The sequence below is a fragment of the Micromesistius poutassou genome, assembly GCF_964030765.1.
Source record: "Micromesistius poutassou genome assembly, chromosome: 14".
NCBI classification, from domain to species: Eukaryota; Metazoa; Chordata; class Actinopteri; order Gadiformes; family Gadidae; genus Micromesistius; species Micromesistius poutassou.
Genome location: NC_140284.1, coordinates 6,760,187 through 6,780,346, shown reverse-complemented (window position 1 = coordinate 6,780,346; position 20,160 = coordinate 6,760,187). Strand labels below are relative to the sequence as shown.

Sequence of the window (20,160 nt, the reverse complement as noted above, 5' to 3'; positions counted from 1 at the left end):
AAACATGTTTTTTATGGCTCTGACTTGACTTACAGGGTCTCTGTACTTGTAGCATTCATGACGCGATGTGTCACCCACGATGCCAAGTCAGATAATACTTCTTTCATCAAAGCAATCTTGGTTGCGAACACAAACATAGACATAAATTCAACGCCTCACCTGTGTGTGTGTGTGTGTGTGTGTGTGTGTGCGCGTGGGTGTATATTTCTCATCTCAACATTTACACACTTTAAACCAAGGCTGTAGAAGTAGGCACAGAGTGACGTGATGAAATGACATCATGCAGAATTGCTACGGCGGTGGGACACATCAGGCTACGAGGCGTGATGGGGAACGATGGGTCGCTGTTGTGCGAGGCAGAAGGTGATAGGCGATGACTCGTTCCTGTGTCATAGCAGGAGGTAGCGGCCCACACAGCGTGTTGGCATGGCTCCCACAGTTACTGCTACCGCCACAGGTACAATTAGAGCCAGCGCTGCCGTTTCAGGAATGCAACAATATGTTACGGGTGTTCTTTTGGAGCTTATAAAGTGAATCGTTTTCGGTTGGACGTTTGTATGCAAAAATAAATAATGACTTTTCCTTTTTTTTTCCGTCCGTCTGTTGTCTGGTTTGTTCCAGGAGAGGGAAGCGAAGATGTCTCACAGAAGGAATCAAGTCAAGGCCCTCTACATGTCCTTGTTGTTGGTGGGTACTGTATATCCTTGTGTTCTTCGTGTTCTTGTGTACTCATAAAAATGGTCTCACGTCAACCGTCTTCCCTGCTTCTCCTCGCTAGGTTTTTTTTTCTCTCTCTGTCTTTTTCCTTTTGAAATGTAAATCAAATAATTTGCGTTGCTGAAAGCCCATTTTTACATCTAACTGTACCTTCAAATACAGTCCATTTTTTCCTCTGACTTTGTAGTAGGACTTGCCCTCTCCAAAGCAACCCTTAAGTTAATACGTATGAGCTTTAAAAAATAAACAAAAATAAAAAAATAAAATTAAGGTATCCATTCATCAACCCATCAATCCCTTAAACAATCCCACTGTATCCTATAGTGAAAACCCACACACTATTTGACTGGATCAGTTTCTCTCTCTGGCCTGACTCTGTATGGGCTTCAACCTAACCCCTGATAGTTTGTGGGGAATAACAGCCAGGAGTTACCCTCCCATTGTTCATTTCCGTTTCTCTCCAGTGTTGTATTCTGCAGATCATCCTTTGAAGCCGAGAGCCTTTAAGGGGGCTCTCTCTGTACTGTAGGGGGTCTCTACTGCAGGCCTGTCTTTCACTTCACTGGATTGTGGCTAAAGTCCAGATGCTACTTATTACCCGCCCACCAAACACGCACATACACACATACACACATGCTGGCATGCACGCATTCACACGCATACTGGCACACACACACACACGCTGGCACCCCCACATGCATCCGCGCATCCAGACACACCCGCACGCACACACATGCGTCCACATATGTATCCACACACACGCACACACACACACACACACACACACACACACACACACATGCGCTTGCCCGCACTCACACTCACACAAGACACACACACACACACACACAAACATGATGGCCCGCACAAATGCATGCAAACACACACACACACACACACACACACACACACACACACACACACACACACACACACACACAGACAAACAGACACACACACACACACACACACACTGGCACAGACACACACACATACACATGCACACCAACACAATCCCACACACATGCTGGCACGCACTGAAGCACATACGCACACACACACACACACACACACACACCTGATCAACCCCCAAAAAATGGTGTCATCTCATTGTATTAGCCAATATACTAGCTTGATGCTTATAAACACTTTCCCCCTTGATAACTCAACACCAAGCTCAGTGTTCTGCAGCGTCTCCTTGACCTATCTGGCTGTCCTGCCTCTCTCTGGCCAACAGGTGTGCTGTGTGTCCCGCGGTGGAGCCGAGTACTCTATCTGTGGGGAGTTTGAGTTCTTCAACCAGACCAGCAACAGCTGTCAAGCCTGTCCTCAGTGTCAGCCAGGGCAGGAGCCTCACATGGTGAGGAGGACGCACACACACGCATGCGCACGCATGTGCACGCACGCACACGCACACACTTTTATGACTCATATTTCCTCCTGCATATAAAGTGAGGTTGCAAGAGTCTTTCAGTCAAAAGCCGTTTGGACTGGTATCTGTAACAAATCAGTATCTTCCGTTCATTCTGTTGCTTTTCATCTTGCCTGGACCACCCATGAAGTCACTGTGAACTCACTCCTTCTTGCGTGCACACAGACACAGAAACAAACACACGCACACACACACACACACGCACGCATGCACGCACACACGCACGCACGCACGCATGCACGCACACACACACACACACACACACACACACACACAGACAAACACACTCAAACAGTGTCCTACACTTATTAGTGCTTTCAATTGTTTATATTAGAGTGTCCTTCCGGGAGGAAGGAATCACAGAAGGACCCCTCCAGTAGTTGGAAGAGGAAGGGGGTGAGGGGGGGGGGGGGGGGGTTAGCGACTTAGCCTTGCTCAGTCTGTCGCTCGACAGACTGAGCTACCAAAGCAAAACACGGGCGAGAAAGCTCACAGGAGGATGTCAAACAGAAGCAGCTGGTACGCCCCACAGCCAAGGGCATGTCCAGGGAGGGGGGTTGGGGTGGAAAAGGTCCCCCCCACCCCCTCAAAAAAAAACTGGATTGGCGACCCCATCTAAATCTGGCATTTAATTGTATTTTTGATTTGTTGAGTAAATCAAACAAGAAAACGGTGTTGATGTGTTTTAACTACACAATGCACATTTGCATTGTCGTCATTTGAGCACCAATTAACGGAGGCGATATTTGCCTTATCGTTTCTCAGATTACGACGCAATTTCGATTTTTTTTTTGCGCTCCGCTCTGCGGACCACATTTGTCGTTGCCCGGTTGGCCTCCTTGCATTATGTCGCGCCCCCCTCTACTCAATGAGCACGGACACGCCCCCTACTCACAGCCTACTTCCGCGCTGCTGGCGCCAGCGGGGGCCTCTTAGCGTGCGTGTCTCCTCGTGGAATAGATACGATGACTCGCTTTTTGTTGGCACCTCAACAAGGGGGAAGGTGTTGTTGCAATATGTTACTCAGGTACAGCCTTCTTTCAAATATAGCCTTTGTGGACCCGTAGGAAATCACGTGAAAAGTTATTGCGAAATCGTACATTTCACGTTTCACACATCTCACAAACCATTCTTTCTTTATTTAGTATTTATCTCTGTCTTTCTTTCCTTTTCCCTTTCTATTTTAAAATGTTTATGCATTATGCATTACTGTTGGCTGCCTTTGACTGTGTATTTAATGTTGATTCAACTTTCTCTGTGCCAGAGTCAAAGCAATGCTGAAGACCAAACAGTCCTCGGTCATTAAAAGCCTATTTGGCCACTAGCAAGCAACATGATAGAGAAGAGATTAAGACAATTGTGTTGTTTAGGATGATCAAAGGTCTTTCAAAACTTGCTGGTGTTTGCCTTGATGATGCCTAATGCCTGTAAATGTGTGTGTGTGTGTGTGTGTGTGTGTGTGAGAGGTTACCATAAAAATACACTGCAGGAGTGCAGACAGGATTCTTTTTTATGATTCGGCCGGGTATCCATTTGAGGCATAAATTCAGTCTGTGAACATAAAAACATATAGCGTTTTTGCCTAGCAGCCAAGATATGAATAAATGAGGGATAACAATGTTTAGAAAAATAAGAGATTTTCATTTTCAAGGAACATGGAGGCTGGGTAAAAAAGATGGGTTTCCATCTTTAATGTGAAGGGATGGAATCATGCCTCAAGCAAACAACTAATGAAAATACAATAGAAATGGAGAAAAAAATAGATTTCGCGAGAGCTAATCTAGCCCAAAGCAAAGAGGTGGCCACGGTGGGCCTGTTTTAATATACAGATGAAAGAGACAGATGAAAAAGATGAAATAGGGAAAGCGCAAGAACAAGTGTGTGTGTGTGTGTGTCTGGATGTGTGTGTGTGTGTGTGTGTGTGTGTGTGTGTGTGTGTGTGTGTGTGTGTGTGTGTAATACCGTATGTGCCCAATGCAGGTCCGTGCGGGTTCACTGTGGTAAATCTATTTCAAAGTTCTCAAAGAAAGTAGCTTTACGGACATAAAACACTTGTAGGAAAGCTTGCGGGACACTCTCATTCTAAACCCCATCTTCTCCCCCTCACGCGGTGCCGTTGCTGTCGCTGTGTCTTAACACGCCAGTCCTGTGGCTACGGGGTGAAGGACGACGATTTTGCCTGTGTGGCGTGTCCGCACGGGAAGTACTCCAAGGGGAAGTACGAGTTCTGCCGACGCCACAAGGACTGTGACGCGTTCTACCGAGCCACCGTGCTGATGGCTGGGACCACCGACAGCGATGCAGAGTGTGGGCCGTGCCTGCCTGGGTGAGTTTTTAAGCACTTACTCACACACACACACACACACACACACACACACACACACAAGCACGGGTACGGATGCAAACACGCAAACACACTCACCCACACACGCAGGACCCGCATATGCAGACTCATGCACACGGAAACAAACATGCAGGTGCCGGCACGGACACACATACACTCGAAGCACATGCACGCACACACACACACACACACACACAGACATTCACACGTGCACACACACGCACGCACACACACACACACACACACACACACACACACACACAATGTTTATATTAATATCAATATATATTATTTGTACATTTCTGACTGATGCAGTTCTTTGTTTCACAACTTATTTTGAATAAACCCCCAAACCTTGTTCGTAACATCTGTGTCAAATCCCGCTTGTTGAAAAAATACATTTTGTGCGTCAACAAGACACACATGCGCACACCCACATGCAAAAGAAACACAACAATCGATATGTGCCATTACATGTGCATGTATATATACATTGCAAGCGTGTGGTCTGGAAAGGGAGTCGCCCTCTAACTTAAGCCTTGAGATGGCTGGACCACCCGGGATCACTTTTGTTTCTTTTGGGGGGGGGCTCTACGCTTGACACAAAGGACAGGCAACTCCGACACCCACCGCATCCTGAACCCACCGATCGCCCTGGCCCCCACCCGCAGCGCCCACAGCTGCTCCGTGTAACGCCACGCTGTCCGTCACCGGAGCATGGAGTCAATAAAGGACCTTTAAATGGTCCCAGACCGCTCCTCTCCCTCGCTCTTTCTCACGTCGTCAATCTCCTGGTCTAACGCGCTCCGTCTTTCCCTGTCTCTCTCTGTCGCCGTCTCCGTCTCTCTCTCTCTCTCTCTCTCTCTCTCTCTCTCTCTCTCTCTCTCTCTCTCTCTCTCTCTCCGTCTCTCTCTCTCTCTCTCTCTCTCTCTCTCTCTCTCTCTCTCTCTCTCTGCCCACCCTTTGTTCACTTGATCAGCCCCTGCTATGTGTCTTCTTCTTCTGGTGCTTTTCCTCTACCCGAGTACTAGCTTGACATAGGCAGACACCCTAATACAAAATGAGGGAGAATAATGAAATAATATGATAGAGCAGCAACAAAAAAGCAGCAACAAAAAAGAATCGTGCAGCACAACCTTGATTGAAACAACAACTGGACAGTGCAGAGTGGCTGCAGGAAGCAGCAATTTGTATTTATTAGCCTATTTAATTTTGTTCACAGTCATAGCGTGAACAGTTAAAAGCGTTTCTCACATTTCAAAGTGCTTTCTAATCTCCATAACAAGTTATAAATGTCAATGGAACAGCTCAACATAGTGTGTTCTAGAGACGCCCAGTGCTTGACAACCTCAAATCGTGTGTGAGTGCTTATAGTGGACATATTTGTTCAAAGCCCACTTCCTTATACTCCCCCTGGAACTTGACCGCCACCAAAAAATCGAGCCTGCTTTCAATTGAGGTTTTAAGTTCACCCAGTAAAAAATAAATGGCCCCTAAAAGCCCAAAGATTAAAATGAAAGCCTCAGATGTACCCTCCTGCTGCTGGTTAGATGGGCACTTCTCAGGGCTTGGTTAGCAATGGAAATGATTGATTATTTCACTTATCGTTCCTCCAGGCCTGCGGTGCTGGGGTAGGGGTGGTTGGTAGAATGTGAAATGTCGAGGCCTACATATTGCATTACCAGCCAGCCTCATGTGAACGAGAGATACTGTGCAAATGTGAGGGAGGATGAAGCAATTTATATTTCGAAACAGAGATATGGGGGGGAATAAATAATCCACTATTATTGTTCATTCATATATTTATATGGAAATATAAAGTTGATAATTATATTTTGCAGGATTTATTTGACTTTATGTTTCATAATCTCCTCCAGGTTTGGCTCATGTCTTTTTTGAGCGGCGGGGGTTGAATGGATGTTAACCCATCAGAGGCCAGAGGTCAAATGCATGGTTCTGCTGTTGTGGCTTTTAAGAGTTTCCCCCCCACTGCTGATGGGAAACCAAAGACCAGAGCGTGATCTCTCAGGAAACATAAAGTGAAAGGACATTGGTCCCCGAGGCTGCCTTATAATAAAAGGAACAGTATTGACTTGAGTTTTTGTGATCCCTTACAGGTACTATATCTTGGAGAACCGGCCCAGGAACCTCTACGGGAAGGTGTGCCACTCCTGCCAGAATGCGCCACGCAACACCAAAGAATGTGAGATTTCAAGCATTACATTTTCCTATTTTACCCTCACTCACTTCTTTTTATGATGGGGTTAGTCTTACATCATCTTTATTCATCTATTTGTCTAAAGTAAGTACGTTCTGGCTGCTCTAATGATGCCAGGTCATGCTTTATGCACAGTCTGGTCCAATGATAATGCGTAGGGTGACTGTAAGGTCAGAGGTCATGAGCATTAGAGTAAGTAGTGAAGGTCCCTCTTTGTCCATCTGAGTTATTTTCATCAGTAATCTATTCTGGATATTGATTGGATCCACACCCCCCTCTGGCTTTCTCACTGATACACAATCTCATAGAAGCGCTTTTAATAGCATACATACATTCGCACTCACACACGCATGCATGCACACACATACACACGCATGGAGGCACATGCACACACACAAGCACTTTCTTTGACATGGTTTTTATGTTTGAAAGTTGCAATATAAATATAGATTAACATTTTCGGGACACACACACACACACCCACACACACGGCCACATACACACACACACACACACACACACACATGCACGCACGCCGGTGGTTTTTCGGAGCGCTCATGAATAAATATTCTTGATTTTGTTCGTTTATCTTATATAACGAGTGTGTTGTGAAATCGGAAAATTCCAAAACAGCGTTATTAGAGGTGAGGAGAGAGAGCACAGCCACGGGGGAGACTGAGGTGATCAGACACTTGTTTAATGAGAAGCGGGGGGAGATAATTGCTCATGGCTCTCAGAAATAGAAGCAGCGCACCAGAAAGCGCGCATCGCTCGAAGCAGAGCGAAGGCAGGCTGCCACTCGCCACGCAGTCGGAAAACAAGTAGACTCGCTAGCGCCCGAGACTCGGCAGCGCATGTGTCTGTGTGCGCGCGCCGGGGATCATTTGTAAGGGTAGGAGAAAGATGATTAGCGTGATTAACGTGGTGCACATATGGGATGATTAACGTGTCGGCGCTCGCACCAGCGTTCTCTGGAAGAGAGACGGGCAGGCGAGTGCGAGACTCAGACATCACTTGATTTCCTTTTTTCTTATATACTTGGATTCCTGCATTTTTTAATGTATATATGGCGCCAAGAGTGTCGGGAAAGGTCTGTCTAGACGAAAATGTTTCCATATTTTTCCCAAATATTTAACATGCATATGCGGTTTATATTTTCTACATGCTGAATTTGTACTGTTCTTTTAATTTTTTTTATTTATAGTGCACACTTAAGTTCTGTGCGGATGGTAATGGTAAAAAACTGAAAATGTTTTAAACTCATAAACACAAAGGGAGGTTCATATAAAATGCCAGAAAGTATGATGGAAAAACAAGCAGAAAGTTCTCTTTCTACTCCTTGCCATGTTTTTTTCTCCCAGCGTTGTTTCCCCCTACAGTCAACAGACTGTGGAGCACATTAGGAGCCAGGGCGCTGCCTTTGATTGGGATTACGCTGTATCGTTTGTGTGTCTTGTAGCCGTGTTTGTGGTGGTTGCTTGTGGAACGTGATTAAGGCGCAAACCCACGCTTGAATTAAATACGACTCCAGAGTGAGCCGTATCCACCACAGCAGAGGGTAAACAAACACCCCGAGAAGCCATGTCTGCAAACACATGGGTGCCATCGGCACGCGGGTGCGTGTGCGTGTTTGTGTGAATGTGTGTGTGTGTGTGTGTGTGTGTGTGTGTGTGTGTGTGTGTGTGTGTGTGTGTGTGTGTGTGTGTGTGTGTGTGTGTGTGTGTGTGTGAGTGTGTGTGTGTGTGAGTGTGTTGAAAGGTGACAGTGGAAAGGAAGCCAGTAAGGAGGCCTTTATGCCACAAACATGCGTTGTTTACTTTTGTTGAGGTTGGAAAGGCTGGGAGACACAATTTCCAGAGAAACAGTTAGGATTCCAAGCTGATTGAAGTTGATGGAATTTTGTTTTATTGTATAATCCAAAAAAACTGGCCTCACACTGCTAAGATAATAAACATTTGATGGTTATATTATTCTGACCAAAACCACTTTGAATTGACAACAATCAACTATCAACCATCTCCACATTTAAACTTTTCAGTTATTTCTGGTATAGTCAGCCATTCAAGGTCACCACCAGCTATTCAGGATGCATACAGCGGTCAGAACACACACTATTTACCAGGAACCATCCACATACTGTGCGTTACCTCCTGTGTGAGCTATTGGCCACCCAGACAATGTGACCGCACTAATGAAACAAGTTGTGAGAGAAACCCATTGGCTGAAAGCTAACATGCTGGGTATATGTGGATATGTCTTGCAGGCATGAAAACTACAGTGGTGCCTTCAGGGAAAGTACAGAAGGATCCTGGAAGCACTACCATCTTCCCCCATCCACATAAAGGTATGCAAATGTTCATAAATAGTTACGTACTCCATCTCCATAAATTATTATTTTTGTAAAAACACTGTTTTCACACTTCAGATGCAACAGGACAGGGTCACCTGGCAACAGCTCTCATCATCGCCATGTCAACCATCTTCATCATGGCCATAGCCATTGTGCTCATTATCATGTTCTACATTCTGAAGGCCAAGCCCAACGGCCACGGTGAGAAATGAGTACACAGGACACGCACACGGTGACAAAGACACGTCACACACACACACACACACACACACACACACACTCCCTGTTGGTTTATATCACTTGGTATTTATTGTGTGTGTTTGTGTTTGTGTGTGTCTCAATAGCATGCTGTGCTGGACAAGTGGTTAAGGCGGTAGAAGCCCAGGTCAACAAATTGGAGGACAAGAAAGATGTTTCTGGTAGGTAACACTCAAAATCACACAAGCAAAGCAAAATGTAATATTGCAAAAATGTGTCTGGACTTGTTCACAACCTACTCATTCTTCACATTATGAACACCCGTCTTGCAACCATGAAAATATTGAGTTATTTGTATTATTGAAATCATAATTACGATTATATATGTCAGTCACAAACCAAAATAATATCATATCCATCAAGATCCACCAAGGTTCAAGTCACACCATGTCCCCCAATAGGATTGACCTAAGGGCACATACTGTATGCTGTTCACATGCTTGTTCCCTGTGCATGCGTATGTATAGCACAGGACCACAAGGTATTGCCACCATGCAGGTGAGCTATGTGGATATAGCTTAGGGCCACTTCTGTCCTGACACTGATCCTCAACGCTATTTAGCCCCTAGACCAACCTACCTCTTAGCTATTGTGTGTGGCTGTGTGTGTGTATGTGTGTGTGTGTGTATGTGGTTTGGGTTTGGGTGTGTGGTGCACTAATGCACTCACACTCACACACACACACACACACACACACACAGCAGTTAAATGTTTTGCAGACACAATCACATCACATACCAATGTGTGCGGTGAGAAATGCCTACATAAATAGTGTTGGTACATCGCAATATGAGTGTCAAACATGTTCATGGCTTTGTGTGTTATAGGGAGAGAAAATAGTTTTTTGGACTACGGATGAACTGAATTAGTGTCGGTGTTTATCTGTCAAACCAAATGTCTTTCATTCCATTGAGCCTTATTAACTTACTGGCTTACTGTCTGCCCGAGTGACAGCTAGCTCCGGTACTGCTCGGAGCTATGAGCTTCTTGATTGTGAACACAGCAGTCACCAAAACACGCACGCACACACACACATGCACAAACACACACACACACACACACACACACCTAAATGACTTGAGAATGAAGAATTAACAATCGCGTTGTTCCGAGTCATTCTCTCTTAAGTACGTCTTCTTAATTGGCACTCTTTATATGCTGAATTATATGTTCTTTCTCTATGTTAACGGTTTACTGTTGTTTCCACTAGATAATGTGGTCATCTACTCAGAAAAGGATGAGTTTGACAAACTCAAGACACCAATACAGAAAACAGTGAAAAGGTAAGCAGTTTCAATTCACATCAGGTGGTTAAAAATCTCATCTACCTCCCAATGACCCTTTGACTAGTAACTTAGTAAAGCCAAGTAAAAGCTCTCCAAGTTCAAAAAAAGAGACTAAGAGAGAGACTCGCTGCCAATATGCGAAACTGGAAGATTAAAGTTGGACATTACGTCTGCAAAGATGTTATATTTTACAAGCCACAGTGTTGTTACTCATGCAATGAAAAAACAATACGGACACAATACATTGTTAGGGTTAGGGTTAGTGAACGAATAAAGGAACCATACATTCTTCAGAAACCATGCAATGTAATTATCTTTATTACCGTAAACCCTGGTTTAGACTATTCAAGCCTAAATGCATTGCTGAAGCATTATATCTTTGTTTTATTGTTCTGTTTTTTGACTCTTTCCAATTGTGGTTTATGTTTTCATACCATCTGGGACATAGCTGAGGAATAAACACAGGCGATATTTAGTTACATTCCAATCATGTGCTACGTATGACATGTTTATGCTCCGTAATCCAGCCGATTATTTAACATTGAATGTTTAGCACAGTTTAAAAACTTAGAAACGGAATAACTTTCATGGAGTAGTCTGTTAGTAAAACATGGCAGACCCCTGTTTTGCATACTCATCTCATGAAGGGATTCATGCACACGAAGAAACAGGAACAAGAGGACAAGTTGTGTCCAACAGTGGGCTGACGCAGCGTGTAACAGCGATTTGACGCAAAACTCCCTCATTTGCTCCAATGTTATTTTCCCTCCAGATATTTTCTTTTCTCCCAAAATTGGTGTCATTAACATAAATGTGGTGTTTGTACAACAACCAAAGTCTCTAACCTGTGGAAAACACGTAGACTATTCTGTGTGTTTGGCAGTGTTGGTACTGGACAGGAGACACAAATGTGTGAGCATGAATTGTCCTTTGTCTTTGCCTAGCGGGAGTGACTAGAGTGTCAGGCCACAGTCATAGGAGACACCCCCTTATCATCTTTATAATTAAGCCGCCACAAAACAAGCCACTGCCAGCATCACGGTGGTTGCTGCTGGCTCTTTTAGTGGTGTGTGTACAGTGTCTGTTCTGTGCATTCTGTGTGTGTGTGTGTGTGTGTGTTCCTATCATCAAACCCCAGTGCGGGGGACGATGCCTCCCTAAGGGTGATGGCATAATGGAAAAAACAAGTTCACTCAAGGATTAGCCTTTTTTGTCTGTGGGTGTCATTATAAAGCAAAGTAATTATGTGGCTTTACGGGAGGGGGGAGGGGGGAGGGGCTTGGCACAGAAGAGCGATCGAGCCCAGAACATAGAGAAAAAGAGAGAGAGAGCGAGAGAATTACTTTTGCCCAATTGACCCTCTCGCAGCCAAGTCGTCACCAGGTGAAAACACAGCCTATTGGATGACACCGGGAGGATAGATTCCCTGGTCGGAGGCTTCGGTGCGGTGGAAGGACATGCCAGAGGATGTGCTAACTCATTGTGCTGGCTGCCAGAGGTGGTGTACGATGTCCGGGGGAAACAATGTGATTGTGTGTGTGTGTGTGTTGTGTTGTGTTGTGTTAGAGCGAGAGCGAGGAGGACCCTGAGACAATGGCACTCTGTGAACATCTCCCTGTGAGCATTGTCAACAAGGTGCTTTTGGGAGAGAAAAAAAAAAAAATCAAGAACATGTTAAAAGCAACAGAGAGAGCTTGAAAATAAATCGTTTGGGAGAATCTCTTCAAACTAAAACGGGGATACACAAGGGCGTGTCCAACTGATATTTCGAGCCTCTGCTTCGTGTCGGCGCTTATTGGCAATGAATCAGTTCCCCCTTTGAGCCATAAGCCACACATCCAACAGTTCCTGCAGAAACATAATTCCAGACCTCCTCAGTGCTTTGTCCTCATTGTATGGTTTCTATGTACACCGATGGAGAACCCTTCCTGAGCGTCGTCCGTCTGTGTCTTTCCGCACGCGTGCAGTGAGAACGACGCGTCGTCAGAGAACGAGCAGCTGTTGAGCCGGAGCATGGACAGCGACGAGGAGGCCGCCCTGGAGCGGCAGGGCGTGGCCGAGCCCAACGGCGCCAACCTCAACCCCAACCCCAACCCCAACCTGTGTCTCCTCAACCTGGGGAACAAACCGGACCTCTGCCTGCTCTCCCTGGGACTCCTGGCTCGGGACCGCACCCCGAACGGCACCATCGCCACCCCCAACCCGGGCAATAACATGTCAGCCAACCACATCGGCAGTGCCAACCAGACCAACAACGCCAACCACATGAGCAATGCGAACCACATTAGCAACGCCAACGCCATCAACAATAACAACAAAACGACAGGGGTAAGGGGGAGACACTGCATCTTTTACAATGTTTACCGCGTGCTGCATTAAAGTATGGATATATTTGGAAATGTGTTTTCTTTAATTTTTCTTTCTTCCTCTTTTCATCCCCAGATTCTACAAAGTCGCAGGAAAAAGATCCTGGATCTGTACGCCAGAGCCTGCAGTGTAGCAGAGGGTACGTCTCTTAAACGTCCTTCTACGTGCGGAGTTTGTATGCAGAATACGTTTGCCAATGACTCTCTGTTGTGGAAAATTCGAAAAACATGTTTTTTTACTCCAAACTTGCACAGAGCCAAGGCAATATATCTGTGTTGTGCATTGATTACTGAACCCAGATGTTTGAGTCACAATACTGTGAAGAACATTTACCAACTGTGTCTGTATTTTCTTACTCACGGTCAGCACCTTGGAAGGCTGGGCAAAGTGGCAAGCAGCCTTTCTGGCAGGAGTCAGGCGCAGTTTATGAACCTTTATAACAAACAGGGCCTTAGAAAGCTACTGCTATTCTGAATGCTCAGAATCAGGACCCATTCTGGAGGAGTTAGATCTTTTAGCCCGGTCGTTGTTTTAGTAAGCCTGCTAGGAGATCCAAGCGATACATGACCTCTGTTGTCCCTTCTGCCATTGGAATATTAAACAGTAAATTGCACTTTACAACAAAGCTTGCTTTTGTTGCACTGTAACCTGACCTCAGCTCCGGACTCCCTCTGCATTGTATTTTGTTGTTGTTGTGGTCTGTGTTTGTGTGTGGTGTCCCCGGCTTGCAAACCAATTCCCCTTTCATTCCGGGATGACACCGTACATCTTTGTCTTTCTCAATGGTCACCAAAGCACCATGTCAAATGGATTATTTCCGTGTCTTGGCCTAGAGACCGGGCACCATTCATGTTTGACCACGACACATTCTGCCTTCACGATCTAGTGTCAAGTTCACACGGGATGTGAGAGGAGAGGTCGACTGATCTACATCAGTGTACATCAGTGTCGACTGATCTAACACATTGTGGGAAAGGTCAAACGTTAACACATGCTAGACTTTACGACTGGTTGTCGTAAAGACCCAGTAACCGCAAGGGTTTTCTACGATGGTCGACAGGGCTACTTCTAAATGACACTGTTCTTCAGATGGGGTCTGATCAAAATATGTTACAGAATTAAATGGAATCCCATTTTGCCACCCTGGTTGCTAGTTGTGTTAGAGGTCGTGAGCGCGTGCATTTAGGATATATCATGCACATATGTACAGTATGTTCAGCACCCTTTGCAGGAAAAACACGATTTCAACAACATTTGCATTGTCTGATCCCGGCAATCGCTGACCGTAAAGATCTTGAACTCCTCTCTAACCCTGCCCTCTCTCCCTCCTCTGCATCGCAGGCCTGAGCCCGACGGAGCTGCCCTTCGACTGCCTGGAGAAGGCCAGCCGCATGCTGAGCTCCTCGTACAGCAGCGAGGCGGCCGTGGTCAAGACCTGGAGGCACCTGGCCGAGAGCTTCGGCCTGAAGCGCGATGAGATCGGCGGCATGAGCGACGGCCTGCAGCTGTTTGAGCGCGTGAGCACGGCGGGCTACAGCATCCCCGACCTGCTGACGCGGCTGGTGCAGATTGAGAGGCTGGACGCCGTGGAGTCGCTGTGCTCGGACGTGCTGGGCGTCAGCGAGATGGCGGCGGCGGCGGTGGCGGCGGCGGCGGCGGGCCTGGCGGCGGGGAGTCCGACCGGCGCGGGCTGCCAAGGGATCGGCAGCTTCCACAGTCAGCTGGCCTGCTCCTCCCCGCCCCCGTCCCTCTGCCCGTCCCCCCGCTGCGCCAGCGTGTGAGGGTTTTTGGACGGAGGATGGACGCATATGGGACAGCACGGTATCTTCTGGGAAATATGTATTTTACAGCCATCCGTCACAATCACATGAAGAATGTCAGCGGGCCCCCCCCCCCCCCCCACCTCTTTGGACATCGGCCCCGTTTCTGTGGCGATGACAGTGACCCAAACTATCAGCAGTCATGTCGGGGTTTGATCTTTCTTTTGGTTTTTCTTCTGTCTTTCTTACTTTTTCTTTCAACCTTCTTTGCCTCCCTTCGTTCAAAGAGCTCGGGAACAGAGAATAAGGTCACTGATCAAAAGGCGCTGGATGCCGGCATTAAAGAAAAAAATGTTTTAAACTTGAGCTGCACTTTGAACAGTATCCAGACTGCAGCAAAAGTGATAACTGCAAGCAATCACGCTTGATGGAAAAATACTTTTCTACTTATTTTTATTCAAGAACGTATTTTTTTTGTAAAAGACGGGACTTGAGGTAAATGCAATGAAATTGCATTATTAAGAGACATTTCCACACGTCTTTTCCCAATGCATAAGCTCGGTCGGGCTTTAACGCTCCGACCAGAACAGTTTTCTACCAAACAGACACTCTCTCGCTTCAACACCAGCCATGACTCAAACTTCCTCACCGTCCTTCTATTGGTTAATCCTCAAAGCATTTGCCGTTGTGATCGAAACTTAAGTCACACAGGAAAAAAAGCTTCTTTCTCGCCACTTACCCAGCCATGACCCAGTATACCACCCCCACCCCCCGTTAATAACCCCCCCCCCCCCCAGCCTAATCCTGCGGTCCAGCGCTGCCGCCAGCCCTAATTATTCGGCGTGTGGCAGTGGAAGCCCCTAATAGGCCCAGGAGTGTTGCGGTTTACAGAGCGGGTGCAAAGTGCCTGTGATTTCCAGCACCCACTAACCATTGAGAAACCCAGTGGAAAAGCTATAAAGTCCTCCATAAAAACCAAACAGAAAACAGCTTCCATGGAGGAGGAGTGATGAGCTGCCCTCGGGGGAGACCAGAGCACCTGGTGTGCCCCCGTGAAAACAAAACGCTTCATCACAACAACACCGCGGCGCTTTCTGCGGCTTCTCTCAGATGACAGAGGAGGACGACTTACCGTTCGGTGCACGACCTAAAAACAACCCTGGTTATTTGTGGCGGTGAATGCAGGTATACATGGAGTTAGTCTGGTGTTCTTGGTTAACAGTGAGGATGGTTTCAGCATGTAGTTCACCCATGGCTTTTCTGCACAGAATTTAAACTCTTAAGACCTCTGCCTGGTCCTATCCATTCCTCATTTTAATTTATTGTATTTTTTTTTTGCATCGTTTGGACAGGGGCTGGACTCCGGTAGTGTAAATGAATGAACGTGTGGGTTAATAGTAATACTATTAACAAGGCTGGGTGTTTGCTACGCCAGTTTCCAGTTCATGGTCTCTTTTAATTTCAAACACAAACGTCACAGGACAGTATTAGCGCCTACGCAGCGCATCAAGTGATTTTTTTGTTTCATTTCATTTTTTTTGCCAAAGTGGATTCATCCAGGGGACAATAGAATTATGTTGTGTTTTTACCACAATGTAATGTTTCCAGTGTAATATTGTCAAAACACAACCTTGTTAAATAATTATAATCTTTATGCAAAGACACATCCTTGTTTTCAGAAACATGTTGAATTGAATTCAAGGTAGTTTGAGGAACCATGACAACTGCTAAATGTTATTTTTTTTCCTTTTTTTTTAAAATCGCCATAGCACAAACATACATGAGTGTATGAATGTGTGTGCGCACACTCACACACGTGGAAACCAAATATTCATCTATTCAAAGTATATGTGTATATATAACTTATTACTGTAGATAATTTATGTGTTCATAAAAATAAAGTATGCATAAATCTATGGTGTGGTGTATGATTTTCCTGTCTTCCAAGGGATTTAAAGTGTGTCGGTAGCTTTTTCATCTTGTCATGTTCTGGAAGAAGTCTGAGAGCAACATCCCATAATATACTTGTGTTATTAAGTAGGCTCACTGTAAACTGATTCAGATGTTAGATAAGTAATAATCAAATAATCAAGGTGTGACTTATTGGATCAATATGAATTTGGGCACGTGTGTGTGTGTGTGTGTGTGGATGATGGCTGGCCTTAAGCAGCCTCACCTGGCCCGACTGATTGGTCAGACTGATTGGACTCTTGGGCTGGGGAGAGGCTGCACACCTGTTCCACAATGAGCAATCACTGTGCACAGGTTCAACCAGCCATCACACACACACACACACACACACTCAGGGATAGTTCTCCTAGATGGAGCATGGAACACCAGACCATGGATCATAATCAACAAACCTTTACAATACACCGGTCTTAACACCACCACCCTGCGTCCTTTGTCTTGAGGAGCTCTAGAGAAGTCACCTAGGTGGCATTTCTTATGATATACCATAGAAAAATGTCAACACACTTAATACAGAAAGTTATATAGGTTCAATGGTGTTTTTCATCTTCACAGAATAAACCTTTTACGTCACCCTTTACTTTAACAATTTTAAGCAATCACAATGATTGTATTGACTGTCAACAATGACATGACACAACCAAGGAGCTCACCCAACCAAAAATGACCCAACGCATCATTACCACATGCTCCCGACGTCAAAGTGCAGGAAGCCTCAGAACAGCCTCTTGAAGCCACATTCCTCTGGTTAAATAACCCAGAGCGTCCTAATTGAAGATGAACGTATTCGTTCTTCAAATGTGACAGACTGCGCTCGTGTTACCAGAGCTGGCAGAGGACACATCTTGCCAACACCAGAACACGTGTTCTCCTTGAGTTTCAATTTAATAATCCCATCTTCTCATTTAATTTCATGTGTTTGACTGCTGTCGGCCCATCCTTTCTGCCCACTTGAGCACCTGACCTGCTCCTGTAGATTAACGATTTACCATGGAGTCTTTGAGGCGATGGTGGTGTTTAAGAGGACCTATGGGGAAATCAGACAGAAGTGATTCTGGAGCTCGTATTTTCTTTTGCTCACGGGTCGATGTGAGCAAAGCCCAGAGGCGACACTCCTAGCCACCAGACTGTGTGGCACCCTCCACGAGACTGTACAGTCGACTGTCTGAGCGTCTCAGTGTTTGGGAGGAAAAGCCCTTTGCAGGATGACCCTATTGTATTGTCCTATTCCTCACCTCAAACCCCTATTCACCCCAAACAGCATGACATCAGCCATTTCAAAAAGCGCTTGTCACAACGGTAATCGGTACTCTGCGTAGCACTCTCACCTTTCATGTGTGTGTCTGTGTGTGCGCGCCAAGATTGCCAAGGTTAGCTGTATCTGTGTGTGCTGGCATGGGATCTTAAGTCCTGGAGAGAAAGGTCTGTCAAGCGAGTGAGGAGGTTGCCATGCAGCTCTGGGGCACGACTCGGCTGGTGCCTCTCTCTCTCTCTCTCTCTCTCTCTCCCTCTCTCTCTCGCTCTCTATCTCGCTCATTAGGTTTCACAGACACTCACCTCTGCCTCAGATAATCCTCCTTAAATGGAGCCTCTGTTCACAGGGCGATGCAGCTACACACACACACACACACACACACACACACACACACACACACACACACACACACATGCATAGAGTGAAAGTGGGAGTGTGTGTGTGTGTGTGTGTGTGTGTGTGTGTGTGTGTGACCTCGGGGTCCATTCTTTGAGTCTTAAGTGCTTGACTTGGCATACTGTTGATGACTGAGATGAAACGATAGAGAGGAGCAGAGACCTCCGGGCAAGGAGTGCCCTCCTGCTGGCTCCTACAGCAGGCAAACGGTGCGGCTAATTAAAGCTAATAGCTGACACCCGTTTGACACCCGACTACCTCTTACACCGCTACAGCCTCACACACACACGCACACACGCACGCACGCGCGCGCGCACGCATGCACGCACACACAGAGACAGACAGAAATAACACACACACAGACACACTCAAAGACATAGAGACAGACAGACAGAAATATACAAACACACAGAAACAGACAGAGATACAGGGTTAGACACAGATATAAACAGACAGACACACAGAGACACAGGCAGACAGAGACACACAGACATAGACAGACATGCCTCCACACACATGCACACGCACGCGCACACACAGAGACAGACAGACAGAGAAAAAAGACACGTACGCAGACAGAGATACACAGACAGACAGACACAGACACCGATATAAACAGACAGAAGGACAGACATAGACAGACACACCCTCCCACACACACACTGCAGCCTTCCTCTGCCCCTGTACAAACGTATTTAATGGACGAGCAACAGCCGGAACGAGATCAAATGTGCTTACAGGATTGCAACTCCAACTAGAGTTTTGAAAGAGATTTTTTTTTTTCTTTTTTGGGGGGGGATTAATAATTTAATAGGTAATATAAAATCAAGTCTGCTTCAATACTTTTTCTCACAGATAAACCCAAGTTGTTTTGCCACTGCTATTCAGAGTGATCTGAAGCAGTGGAGCCAAATATAACCAGAGGTATCAATGAGCCTTGGTAATCATAGGTTTGTCAAAACATTGTGTGAAATATCCTTTCCTGTATTTAGAATCTGTCAAAAGATTCGTTGTTTTTGAGGTTGGAAACACAATGCAGATTGGCATGAGAGCTCGCCAGGAGTAAAGCACGTGTGAGGTGCTTCTGATGATGTTTGCTTACTTTGTCAGTGGAAGCTGTATTGTGTATATTTCCTCAGCATGACAATATGTGGGTGTTTGATTAGGTATCGATGTCTGTTTCCGTTCCGCTTCAAAAATGTATATTTTTGATAATAAAACTTGTTGAGGTTTGCAATCATGTTGAGCAATTAATTACTTAGGATTCAGAATCTAATGACCAAACCCTTTTGAAACGAAACACTTAGCTTGGATGTTTGCACACCAGACCTACACCCATGGCATCTATCTGCAACTTTATACCTTGCCGTCAACTTTGCATCACATAAATGGCTGTTGATGATGATTGATGATTGATGGTGTATAATGTTGTATAAAATGGACAAAAAATAAAAAAATTCTCAGAGGGGTCTGGCTAAAGTGAACAGCCCATTTCACACACTCACACTCACACACACACACACACACACACAAACCATTTGCTTTAATATGATTTTAATGAGCTCTACCAGCCAGACATGTGGTGGGTGGGGATATGGAGGAAAATGAGTCTTTCCCAAAATGTCCAGAGTTTCTGGTCCACTGCAAAAGCCCTCCACATAAATCCAGAGAAGGGTACCAGCAGTGGAGTGATGCTGTGCAGGCATGCGGCAGGGCAGGATGAGTGTGTTACTTAACACAGAGCAGAGACGACATTCACTGCAGGCCAGACGTAAAAGTAAAGAAAGTAAATAAATCTGGTATTTA

General features: G+C 45.7%; 1 protein-coding gene across 1 annotated transcript; it reads left to right on the top strand.

Annotated features, from left to right (window-relative positions):
* Positions 1-426: 426 nt before the first annotated feature.
* edar (ectodysplasin A receptor) lies at positions 427-14,753 on the top strand (the record flags this gene model as incomplete). The annotated part of the gene is made up of 12 exons (XM_084478907.1): positions 427-457; positions 605-687; positions 1,955-2,077; positions 4,294-4,475; positions 6,611-6,696; positions 8,975-9,055; positions 9,137-9,262; positions 9,406-9,480; positions 10,530-10,602; positions 12,573-12,933; positions 13,048-13,111; positions 14,314-14,753. 12 exons carry the CDS (start codon positions 427-429, stop codon positions 14,751-14,753), a joined length of 1,725 nt encoding a protein of 574 aa, XP_084335033.1.
* Between the last annotated feature and the right edge of the window lie 5,407 nt (positions 14,754-20,160).